At 44.3% G+C, this 13,131-nt stretch overlaps 1 protein-coding gene across 4 annotated transcripts in view; it reads right to left on the reverse strand.

Moving 5' to 3' along the window:
- FGFR3 (fibroblast growth factor receptor 3) overlaps positions 1–13,131 on the reverse strand; it is a 57,770-nt gene that overhangs the window by 22,498 nt on the left and 22,141 nt on the right. For all 4 annotated transcript variants that reach the window (XM_061992098.1, XM_061992097.1, XM_061992100.1 and 1 more), the window contains exons 3-5: positions 12,756–13,019; positions 8,400–8,453; positions 1,809–1,978 (exon numbers count right to left, since the gene is read on the reverse strand). In XM_061992098.1, coding sequence (XP_061848082.1) covers positions 1,809–1,978; positions 8,400–8,453; positions 12,756–13,019 — 488 coding nt within the window. The remainder of the gene's footprint in view (positions 1–1,808; positions 1,979–8,399; positions 8,454–12,755; positions 13,020–13,131) is intronic.

Below are 13,131 nucleotides of genomic sequence, written 5' to 3' on the forward strand. Positions count from 1 at the left end.
TAAATACATGAGATACTGAGCATGTTTTCAATCTCTTTTTCTGGTTCAAATCTCAGCTGATATCTGTCAGTATATTTATACTGGATGAGATTTACTTAATACTACTTACATCTAACCGTGGCTCAAGAGCAAAAGCAAGCAAATAAGGGAAGGAAAGTTCACAGAGGGAGAAAGACATCTTTATATCAAGAAAAGGACAAAGAACTACACCTAGACAGATAGACAGATTAAACCAATCTTGCTGTAATTGGCCTGACATTGCCTCCAATAGCTCTTTTACGTATTGGCTTGTTGATAGAAGGTGCTCCTAGAGAAACAAAGCACAGCGATGCCAAAGGCTCACTACTGTGTTGCAGAGGATGAAACGTGTCAATTTAAACTCAAGTATAGATTAAAACCACTGGGAAGTGGGATGGGGAATTGCTTTCAGCTTTAGGTTTTATTCTGCAAGCATAATTTAGTGCAGCTGATGTCACATAGTTTTGTAAAAAGCCATTTGAACAGCGCACGCAAGCCTGAAAACACTTCATGATGATCCTTACAGCCTGCAATTAGTAAAAGATGCTTGTGCTTTGTGAATGTTATCTGCCAAAAGGCTGTTTACCCACAGAAGCTGCTTCCCCACTTCTTTTCCTTCCTTAACTTTTCAGAAGATCCAAACTTGAGCATGTTCTCAGCCTCATCCAGGTTGGAGCAGGGACAGAACTGAGGAGAGAGCTTCAAAGGCTTCATCGAGGCAATCACAAAAGGCTCTTTCAGGATCAGGTCTGAGCTAACAGGAAAGAAACAGCCCAAAATTGTGTGGAGGGAAGACTTTTTAAATTCTTTTCTGGTTTCTGGAGCCCGGCACACTTTGCATGCCTAGTCACCTCTTCAAAATGCTCCAGATGTGGTAGGCATCAGCACAGAGCTACTCAGGGTCCTGATGAGGGTGCCTTCCTAAAATCATCTTCTCTCCTTAGCAACAGCCCAGGGATATGCCAGAGTACAGGCAAAATTTGCTCCTGCCAGGCTGTCTTTGCTATAATCAGCCGCTAATTTTATTCTCCCTAAATAAAAGTGGAAAGTAGTCTGACTGTGACCTTAAGAGGACAAAGTAGTAAGAACAGTGAAAAAATCAGAGAAAGCTAATTTTCCCGTTAAAATCCTGATGCAATCTGTCATATACAGTAGCACAGAAACTTCTGGCTAATTAAGTCATTTGAGCACAGTGGGTTTTTTCTAGCTATTAGCTCCATCTATAAACATGAGCCAGAGCATTTTCCAGAACACCTCACTGTACAAAGGAAGGAGAGAGAAGCAAGCAGACAAGGAGCAGATGCTGTAACTCTGGCTACAAGGGAATCCAATACTTGACCAAGGGTCAGTGACTTATACCACAAGAATGTTAATGACCACTAGCACAACAGTCCAGCTCTTTGGTGAGGTCCTTCCTACACCTTCAAAGGATGCTGAGGCGGTTTTCCTTGAAAGGCTGGGAGTAGCTATGGCTTGGCCTCACACATCTCAATGCATGGGGTTGATCTCCAGAAATTACAAATTTCTGCTCCTGCTTTCTCATAACTGTCCACAACTGAATGATCACTGTAGACAAACCCACAGGGAATTAGCCTTCAATCCCAAGAGACAGCAGCCCTTTTTAACGCCTTGGTGTGGTACAGTTGCTAAGGCTGCAAGAAACACCCCCATTCCCATGCAGTTGGGACTGTTTTCTTACACGCATCAATGTTAATCACCGTGAAAGACATTTTTTTGCCTACAGTTAGCAGAAAACTTGACAAAACCAGAGACCCAAAGGAAGGCCTTACCTTGATGCCCCCAATTCTGTGCTCTCCTTTGAACTCCTTGCCATTTTTCAGCCAGTAGATGGAAGGAGTTGGATTTCCACCCGCCGGACATCGGAAGCGAACGGTGTTGGCAGCGGGAACTGCCAGCAGCTTCTTCTCCATCTTATCTGGCCGGGTCCAGAAGGGGACACCTGAGAAAAGAAAGACTGAACTGAGCAAGCCCATTTCTGCCGTGGAGGCTATCAGCTGGTGAGCAGATGCATTTGAGGAGGCTTTGGCATGTGCAGAGTGACAGTTAAATTGCTACCTGCTGCAGTTAAGATAAATGACACAGAAACGCTTTCCAGCTAAATGACTCCCATAGAAGTAGGCAGGGTGTTTGCATTTTAGGTTTGTGATGAAAGGTTCATGACCGGGTTCTTGTCTCAGTAATGCCAGTATAAATCCAGTGTAGCTGCTTTTAAAACAACAGGGAGAGTTATCCCAGATCAGGATGAGAATCTGGCCTGTGTGTGTAAAAAGACACAGATGTACCTTTGGGACAATAGTAGCCAAGAAGCATGGACAGCAGAAAGATGTTGGAACTGTAAAGAAAGTGTTGATGGGCCAGCTAAGGAGCAGAGAAAAAGTGTTAGCTGAGTGCACTGGAAAATTTTGCTTCTTAGTAAGCACAAATGTAGTGTAGCCTCCTTAAGGGGAGAAGAGGGAAAAAAAACACCCAGTGCCAAACTGGTTTATCATGTTTATGTTCTTGAAGTACAAGTGATTTTAGTTTTATAGATTCATGTTACCTTTGAACAGGGATAAGTTTTAAAACACCAGTTTTAGCATGAGATACTTTTTATAATCTGCCTCGAGTACAGCAATGCTTTTGGCTGCGTTACAAACGTTACATATTAACGCCAAATTAAGGCAGCAGCGGCAGCAAACTCGTTATATGGGGAAGAAAGAAAGAGAAAGTTTTATAAAAAGCCTCCCAAGCTTTCACTTCTGCTTAAGGAAATGCTACAGAGCTGCAAATGGGGTGTTTGCCCTGCCATGGCAGGGGCCACATCCAGTCTCCCAGCTCGAGACCAACTGGAGATGGGGACAGACAGTATTTAGGCTGCAACACATCCAAGAGGAGATTGTAACCAGCACGTTCTCCAGATGGGAAGGAAGCATCCACAGATACAGAATACTCAGATCCATCGGTCACAGACACCCGTGTGCTTGTGGCCAAAACAAACTGATGGTGTTGGTCCTTCAAGAACTGCCTTGGAGAACAGAGTGGCCACCAAAGCTGTCAGGAAAGCACAGCTGCTGGCCTCTCCCACAGCACTCACAATGCTTAGAAACATCCCCCCGCATCACAGCCCCACCTCAGTGCTCCCCTGAAGCCTCTGCAATCCCCTTCCCCTTAATGACAAAGGTGTACAAGATTTTCCCTCTTGTTGCATCCTTCGGAGATGCCCTCAAACTACTCCCTTTCTCAGGCACTCCTCCACGTACTTAGTCACAATGTGTTTGGCTCTATTCCATTGCAATTTCAAGTTAGCCAGTGATGACCCCACCTTGGTCCAAGTCTCCAGTGTTCCCCATGCAGACTCCCTGTTGCCTTTCAGCTCCAAGGATTTTTCAGGCAAGGCCACATAGATCAGCAAACCGTACACCCACTGTTTTTTAGCACCTTCTAACATGCTCTCCTCTCCCCGTGGCTCATTACAAAGCTCACCTGGCCACAAAGAACTGGATGTGAGGAGCTACATCCAGGAGACCCTCCACTTGCTGGAGCTGACCCCACTGGGCACATGACTCTCCCATCTCCTCTGCTTTCACATCTCTGCAGTCAGACAGCTGGATGTAAGTGCTTCAGTAATGCTGTCCCAGGGAGGGAAATCCAGTACTGAGAGCTTGCAACTGCCCTCAAACTGCCTTGCACAACACACTGTGATGCCTATCAGAGTCAGCTCAACATATCAGAGGGATCTGGTGCTCGCCTATGCCACATACGCCTCAGTTGTTTTAAACAATAAAACTGCTTAAGGCCCTTTTCTTGCTGGGATGGCATCAGAGCAGGAGTACATAAACAAAAGCAAAAGGAGGAATTCCTGCAGTTCCCATGTTCCCGCAATATCCTGGCTACAAACTTTGCTCTAAGCACACGGCACATCAAAGAGGCCTCAAATGCTGCACGGTAACATGGGCTGAAGTGGGACATCACGCAACCATTTACCTTTCAGTATTGGATATTAGAAAAAGGGAGAATATTAAAAAAAGAAGTTAGAAGACAGGGTGCAACCCCTAAAGGAAGAGCAGGAGTTGATGGTAAAGGAAGATGCTGCTATCATGTGAGTTGGGAAGGGCTGAAACCAAGCAAAGGCTGGGCAAAAGCCCAGGCAGCAGCAGGGGGATGAATTAGGAGGAGTTGGGGTGGTGTTGGGAACGCTGAAGAGGAGGGAGCTGCAGAAACCATGCTGGGAGACATCTGGTCCTTGGTTTCTGAAGCACAGGCTACTTTCTGGCCAAACTTTTCCTTTTGGCAACACATCCTGATTTCCCAGGGACTTTACAGGAGGTTAACAGGGCTACAGGGGAGAGTTCAGGGAAAGGCCAGGCAGGGATGGAAAAGTTCCCCTCTGCCACCACTAAGGCAGCTGAAAAACCTGCTGTTTGTGTTTAAGGTATCTGTCTAAAATAAATCCCATTTTATGGTATCAGTGACACCCACTTGGGCACTGGGGTGCAACCAGGATGCACAGCCACCCTGCCAGGACTGGGCTCCTCCTCGTGCTGTGCTTTTGGGGTTTTTTTCTCCCCTTTCCACATTGGCTGTGTGTGCTGCTGGGTGATGTCTCACCACATTTTCTCACTCAGAAGTTTGAATCTCACAGGAAACACAGAATATTTTGGGTTGGAAGTGACCTTATAGACCATCTTCTTCCAAACCCTCTACCATGGCCAGGGACATCTTTTACCAGTCCAGGTTGCTCAAAGCTCCATCCAACCTGTCCTTGAACACCTCCTGGGATGAGGTAGCCACAACCTCTCTGGGCAACCTGTTCAAGCGCCTTATCACCCTCTCAGGGAAGAAACTTCTTAATACCTAATCTAAATCTACCCTCTTTCAGTTTGAAGCCATCACCTCTTGTCCTATCAATACATGCCATTCTAAAAAGTCACTCTCAGCTTTCCTGTATGCCTCTTTAGGTACTGGCAAGTTGCTATTAGATTTCCCCAGAGCCTTTTCTTCTCCAGGCTGAACAATCCCAGCTCTCTCAGCCTGTCCTCACAGGAGAGGTGCTCCAGATCTCTCATCATCTTCATGGCCCATCAATCACTGAAGCCAAGAAGGATTTTGCCATTGGACATCATAGAGGAGCAAGTTGGGCCCCAGCTGGGGATATTCTCCACACGGAGCAGAGGCAGGATCCGCTCCTCCCTCGTCCAATCAGACATAGCTTCTTTCTCAAGTGACTTCTCCCTGTCTGGGTGCTCTTCCATGCAACTTGGGGCTCGCCAGGGCTGGGAATCCTTGGATTAATGTGCTAAGACTCAAACAACCAGGGCATTGCTCTCAAGTCCAACTGGAACTGGAAGAAAGTGTCTATGCATTGAAAACGGTGCCTTTGTTCTCACTTGCAGGAGCAGTGAACAAAACATCACTGCTTTGGGTTTGCTGCACCCTCAGAGTCCTTTCATTACTTTAAGAGGGTGAAAATGTTGCTAACTCTTCTTTTCAAGCAAAGCTTGCAAAGCTCCAGAGAGTTTCAGCAGTGAGAAAGGAGGATGAAAGACAGGAAAAATTTCTACACCCTCTCTCTCTAAAGTAATTACAAGCAATAATTTTGCATGTGCAGGTGTGGAAAAAGAAAAATGGGACTTGCAAACGTTATCACTGGCCCTTTCCCATCATCAAACACTAAGCCTGACGGTCCGTTTTGTTTGTCAAAGACACCGGCCACCCATCCGACTGGAATGACCAATTAAAAAAACAACTGAGAGCAATACTCGGAATAATTAATACAGCCAAGCGCTCATTTAGCAATTAGGAGCTGCCACAAAATTCTGCAGCAGACGGAATCAACCCTAATTGTGTAATTTCCCCAGCTGACACCTCCGAGTACACAGCCAGATTTAATTGGAGATTATAGGGGCTCTTTGAAGGTGCTGGGGCTATGCAGCAGGGGCTCCAAACAAACAGATACAGAGGGATAGGGAGCACTGGGGCAGAAGAGCAGCATGTGAAAAGGGAGTTTTGTTTTTGTTCCAGGGCCAGGAAAAACAGCTGTACAGAACAGAGGTATTGGAAAGGCTCTTTTTGCAAAGGCGGGTTGTGGTTTCTGACAAGGCCGCAACAAACGGGCCAATGAAGCTGCTTAAGTTACTCTTTTTTTCTTTCCTGCTGCCCATCCCTAAGGGATGCCCGGTTTCTGTACTGCCCTTCGGAGAGGATGCTTGAAGGAGGGTGCACTCCAGATGGAGGGTCTGTCTCTGTTGTCTCTCAAGAGTTTTTGCACCAAGTATTCATTTCTTTAGGACAGATTTCCTCTCATTCTTTTGATTCGGTATTTCCAGCTCCCACCATTCAACAATTTTGGGTCAAAACCCCCAAATCAACAACGCTGGTTTCAAACTCATTATGCTATTGGAATCAGCTGCCCAAGATATAAACCCTTTACAAAGATGAGGATAAGAAACTCTCTTGAACAACACAAGCCAGAAAATTAAGTTATCATTGCAAAGGGCCAGGAGATAAGGTTTTTATTCAGTGGCATGCAACATGGCAAGGTGCAATGAGCCAGCCCTGGATGGATCACCTTCCCCTAAATACAAACTAACTACCAGTTATATTTTCCTTTGGCAAGAAATAATGTCTATTGCCACCACTCTTCTAACCACTGACCACAGCTATATCTGATGGCCAAGGAGGGGCTTATACACCTCATTAGGAGAGCATCTTCTTGCCACAAGAGATGGAGGACACAGGTCTTTGGGCTGTCCATAGGACATGGCACTGGCTACACCTATGTGTCTGCCTGCTCAGGGTGGTCCTGCAGCCCCTGTCCCTGGTGGGATATCTCAGTGGTGGTGATGCCAGGGTTAATAACACAACTCCCTAGACCCAACAGAATATCTGTGAAGGTTAAGCAGAGGCACTGACATCAAACAAAATAACATAAAGCACATCCACATCATGACATGCCACAAGGTCTCACCACACTGGCATGTTAAGCTCATCAACTGTGTTTAAAGCAGAAGAGAATCCAACTTTTTATAATGAGACCTTTAAGCAAAGCCAGTCGTTACCTTCGGGTCTAAAAAAAGAGACAGCCTTGAAGTTAAGAAGACCTAGATAGAATACAGGCTATAAATACATGTGGTGAAACGTGTGTTTTCCTTCTCAGTGAAGAAAAAACCCGTGTCTTTCTGTACCACAAACCAGCTGATGTTTTGTGATAGCTGTTGCTAAGAGATGGAGTTTACTACAAACCACATGAAAAAAAAAGTACAGATGGATTAATTGTGTTCATCAGAAGCTGCTTTGCAGCAGGAACAAATCCTGACCAAACCTGTCCCTCCCTGTGCTCTACCAGGCTTCAGTGAGCAGCAGGCACCCTGAGCACCTCTGCAAAGGTGCTTGTCACCTAAAAGAATCCAGCCCGTAATTAGAAGCTATCAGAAAACCACTAACTGCTGCTGCTGGGTCACCTGGCACCGTAACTCACCACTACTGTCCACATGATGCATGACACAGTGGTATTGATTTATCATAGTGGGAGACCTGTTCTAAAGAGTCCTTCATGCCCAATGCTAAGGGCAGGAGGAATTTTCCAGTCCTGTTGAACTTCTGCCAATGTACATAGATGATTGGGAGTTCAAATGCAAGACATTTATTTATTAAAAACACATATGCACGGGCAGCTCGCTTTGCAGCAATAGAAAAGAACACAATAAAACACAACACTAATGCCTCTGAAGCATGTAATGATCCTGATCAATCCTATAGCACTTGAAGAAAGAAGCTCTGGGACTGAAACAGATGCAAAGTCAAAGCAGGGAGAGGCTCTGTCCTGGGGCTCCCTTCCCCACGTAAGTGAAAGCAAAAAGCCAGTAAATCCAAAGGGGTTGCTCCTGCTTACAGCATCAGTAAATTTGGTGCTTGGCTAGTGTTAATTTCATGCTCTGACTTCAGCCGAGATGTTGGTAAAGACCAAAATCAAAACAGCTACAAAGAAAGCAGGCCAAGGTCTGTAATGGTGTAAAACTGGTGTAATGTCAGTGCAGCAAAAACAAATCAAACCCCAACCCAAAGTGGTAAATGGGTTTCTCTGGATTTACATGCAAGGAGAATTTATAGCTCAAGTCAGATTCACAGAGTCAAGTCTCAAACAAAGAAAATAAAATAAAAATCACCACTGCTGCTGTAGGATATTATAGCAGTGACATCACTCTGGCAGCTATTTATATGTTTTTAGATAAACATCATCATGCTACCAGCCTAAGGTCACTGAATTCAACACAGAAAAAAAGCTGCTGTCCGACTAGGTGAACATATGGATGAACTGCTCTGTTTGGGAGCCACATCTCTTTGAAAGGAAAGGCCTCTCTGTCCCAGAAAACCCAGATTACCTGTATCTTCTGACTCGTCATCATCGTCTTCATCATCACCCGATGAAGGGGAGTCTAGGAGGAGAAAAGAAAGAAGTGAAGCAGGATGGCACATGGGGACACAACATTGGTTGTGTCACGTGCCTGTTGTGCCACGGTGGGCTTCAGCGAGGGAACACATTCAAGTGATGGGTCAGCTTTCCCTGCAGCTCTACCAGCCCATCCCTCCCATGCTGCTGGGCCAGAGACAACTGGCCAAGAGCTTTCTGAACTGGGAGAGAGGTGCCATGAATTTGCCCATTCTTTACTGCCAGAGACCAATGCCAAATATTTCTCCCTGTTTGCGGTGCTCTTTTCCTCATGAATACAAAAGCAATTCCAAAAGAGGAAGTTTCTTTTTGCAGAACATGCCTTCCCCTGCTATTTTTTCCCCTCTAGCACTCACTCTGAAGATGTTTCATTTCACCAAGTCTCAAAATGACAGGTCAGCATTTCTAATTCACTTTCCCTGCATTCTTCTTTTAACTCAATATGCCTCTGCCATGTCTTCCCTCGTTAACTCCTTGCTCAACCACTCAGACGAAAGCTTTCAAGACTTCCCCTTGCAATCAATCCTCTCTCCTGATTGACATTTTGATGGCTCTTCAGTCAACCAGCTCCCTTCGGTTTTACTCCTCCTACAGAGGCACCTTGAGGCTGTAACTGAATACAGATTAACAGGTGGGAATTTTCCATCTGTATCTCTCCAAAACATCCTGAACTGTTTCTCTTAATGTAGTCTAACATCCCACCTTCTTAAAGCTGTCCAAAATGAAGTCTCAGTACCTCTTCCCCCCACCAAACTACTACAGTAAATGTAAATCCTCTCATAAAATAGCAACTTAGTGCTTGATTTAGTTTACATGATTTAGTACAATTCAGCGTCCAGAAGACTTTATACCACTGGCTTCATATTGTCTCCAGGATTCTTTTTTTTACATAAAGGCAAAATGCTAACAACCCAGAAGCCTTCATATTCTGAGACAACAGTAAAATAACTTGGCTTTAAACACTAGAAAAAAGGAAACTTTATGAGTGTTTAACATGTGGCCAGAAATGTAAAGTTCTGCTGTAGACCAAGCCAGGCAAAACCTCTTTCATCTCAATACACAAATTTTCTGCCATTCTCTGACCAGCTCAGTGGAGGCAAAAATGAGGGGGAAAAAATGAAAATAAGAAAAGAAAAAGGAAATAAAAATAGGAGAAAATAAGAAGTAGGGGAAAGGTGACAACTACTACTTCTGTGCAGAATCTGGAAGGACTTTCCAGACATATTCACTGTGTACAGGAGCAAGTAACACAGGAATCATCTCCCTGGATTAGACTGCAGCGGTGCATCCTGCTTTGCACCCTCTCTTTGGCAAAGTCTCAAGGAAGACCTCAAGCACGTATCTAACTGCAAATCCACAGTTGAGGTCCTGCTGGCAGCAGAACGAGGGAAATGCCACGGGGCTTGCTGAAAGTGAAGTGGATGTTTAGGTGTTTTTGGCTGAACCAGCAAGTTTGCTCAAGTCCCGGCGAAGACAGAAACCGAGCCAAATGCCCACCAGCATCGACAGAGAAACTGGCACATTGTCAGCCCTGCACTCCCAGATTTGGTTACCCCTGGATTAACATGTGATTATCGTTTACTTCTGGTTTCCAATGAACCAATCGCGACTAGAGGAGCAGAATCAGTTTTTAAACCAATGCAAAAACATCTTCACAAGACTGAGAGGAAAGTCTTTCAGATGAGAGCTGCTGCTTAGGTTTTAAGAGCAAATGTCTCATGTTCAGAGCTACTGTCATATTCAGCTTACTAAAACACCACCTTCTTCCAAAGTTGGCTAAAACTTTGTAAGCTATTTGTCAATCATTTACTAAAATAGTAAACCTTTTCACAAGCATTGGCATCAGCAAGAACTCCAAGATGCTGCTCTCAAAGGGGCTTTAATTATGAATGGAAAAGGCCTTAATTTTTTTAGTCACCTGTTTCAAAGAGCTTAATCTTGTGTATTTTGAAAGCTCTTTTTGCTCGTCACTGGGGTGCTGCTTGGCCATTAAATCCAAAGGTTGTTCTGTGTGTGAAACAGTTGCATAAATGGAGCTTCTGCCAACAGGGCTGGAGATCAGTTTGGGCATCCAGCCTCTATTTGTGATCCCCTTCAAGTACTCATGTTTTAAGAGGACAGTATGTTTCTTGTTGTAAACTAGCAAAACACTCAAGCTCATGTTTGTCAAGGGAGGCATTGTAAAGAGATTAAACCCTACTATTAAACAATCTGGTTTTCAATCCTGAAACGCCAGCTCTGGCATGCCTTGCTCTACCTTCCACACAGGCATCTCAATCTGCACACTGAGAGGTTGCTGCAGAAGAGCTAACTTCTTGCAGACTGGAAACTCATGGCCTCATGTAGGCAAAATCCTGATATGCTCCTAGAATCTGGAAGCACCTCTCAAAATGGGACTTACGTGTCTATCAGCTATCTTGAATACACCTAGCCTAGTTTTGCTCACTGAAGAACACAGATTGGAGCAATTCCAGTTTGTTGGGACAGATTCAAACCAGTTTAAAGCAGAACACAACTCCAGCCCTGAACATCAGATATCCATATCAACACCCCAGCTAATCACTGGTGTTACCTTTAAGAAGTGGGAACACAAACCACAAACCCTCGATAACAATCTCATCTCTGCAGTGCCACGCTGAGCAATCAATACTAATTATGAAAATATATCTGAGCATATGAGAGGCGCCACTATTGCCACAGAGAGCAGGGCTTCAAAGTTTCAAACAAGTGCTGCTGACAGCTAAAACGGAGACTCCCACATTACCAGCACTTTGGTGGTAATGACAGTGGGCTAATAGAATCAAAGACTCATAATGCTGTCAGAAAGCAGGTTCAGGTTACTCGCTTGTTCTTAAGCTGTTATTAACTATTATTAGTGAAGAGGAAAAACACAGGGGCTTAAACTTTTCAAAAAGCAGAGGATTATCAGCCCTTCCACTATTAAAAACAATTTCTCACTTTACGAACTTTTGGGGCTGGCAGCTGTTTCATTTGAGCGTGCAACCAGCTGCCCTCTTCTGCCTCCCTGCTGCCCCTTGAACTCAAAAGCACTTTAATGTCACTTAAAAAAAAGGGAGAGAGAGTAACGTTTCTAACAACCTGCAGTTCCTTGGATAGTTCCAATAATCGTACCTAGTTAAAGAAAGCCTTTCAAGGGCCAAATACTTCTTTAACCATTTAATTGATATGACCTTGAAGCATTCACAGCGATCTCCAGTAATGTTCAATGAAAAGCAGATGTTGGTGAAGGCTTGCTGAAACGAGCTTTTATTCTCATGATGGTTTGATTCTCTCACTTACACAAAATCCTATTTCTGGCTCGAGAAAGCCCTTTATGGAGTGGGTGTGATTTACAATCTCAAACATCTCTGTGTTTGGTTTTCAGATAGAGCCCCTTACTTTTTGAAGGAACTCGACTTTTGGAGGCAAGGACCTACTGTTTGGGGATGCTTGAAAAAGTACCAACAGTACAGAGGCAAAGAAAAGGATTCAAAATATTAGATCCAAAACTCGTTACTTCTTCTGAAAATTCAGGCTTTTAATCAGAGGCTTTCTATCTGCTCACAGTGATGAGTATCCATCTACCAATGCAGCAGCCCAAGATCACAGAGATGATCTTACTCTTAGTGGTTAGCTATCTGGGAACAACAGATTTTCCTGGCACTCTATTGAAGTGATCCAGGCTTGGACAGCTTGTAGAGCTTCTGTCCTACTGTCCCAGTCATGGAAAACATGGCCAAGCAAATGAAGATGTGTGCTTTCCTAACACAGCACTTCTTTGCAATGGATGAATCCCAAGAAGTAACTCTGATGAAGCCCATATTTGAGATAGATGGCTTCAACAGACATTTGTGAAACAAGTGATCTGTGGCAACTGGGATGGAGGGAAAAGATTTCTCAGCTTCAACAGGGACACAGTTTTCAGGAACCTCCAGCTTTTACAAGCAATTTTGCCACTGATTTGTCACATAAAGTGGAAAAAAATCACTTAACCTCCCTGAGACACAGTTCACTCACAAAAGACTTCAAACACACACATAGCATTGCATTTCTTTGAGTGTTAAGGGAGGTTTAATCTGACTAGCACCACATCAAGCTTTAACATTTGGTATGGACACACAAGCATCCCTCCATCTGTTTGTTTTGTTAGTCTAATCACTGCCAGGAGTTACCTGGGAGGTAGAGACCTACCAAGTATGGACAAACACTGCAAAGCACCACCTGTGCTGAACATGTGAAGGGACAAAAAAACACTCCATAAATGAGACAGCTGTATTTCTGCACATACCTGTAACTCTGACTGTAAAGTTTCCCAGGACCTCGCTGGAATGCCTTGGCTTGCAACTGTAGAGCCCCGAGTCATCATATGACACATTGATTATCTTCAACAGTTTTTGTCCAATATGAGTTCTGTTGGTAGGTGCAATCCCAATACCATCTTTAAACCAGAAAACAGACACAGAAGAGCCTTGGGTGTTACAGGAAAGTTCAATGGTATCTCCACTTCCAAACACCAACTCTTCCAGAAAGGCGGTCTCACTCCTCAAGTATTCTGCAAAGGGAAGAAGAAATGCAAACGAGTAAATAAGGGCAGTTGTTGGAGAATGAAAGAGCACTTAAAAAAAGAAATATATCTTATATATGCCCTACTGATGCTTCCATGT

This window comes from Colius striatus, chromosome 3 (assembly GCF_028858725.1).
Source record: "Colius striatus isolate bColStr4 chromosome 3, bColStr4.1.hap1, whole genome shotgun sequence".
NCBI classification, from domain to species: Eukaryota; Metazoa; Chordata; class Aves; order Coliiformes; family Coliidae; genus Colius; species Colius striatus.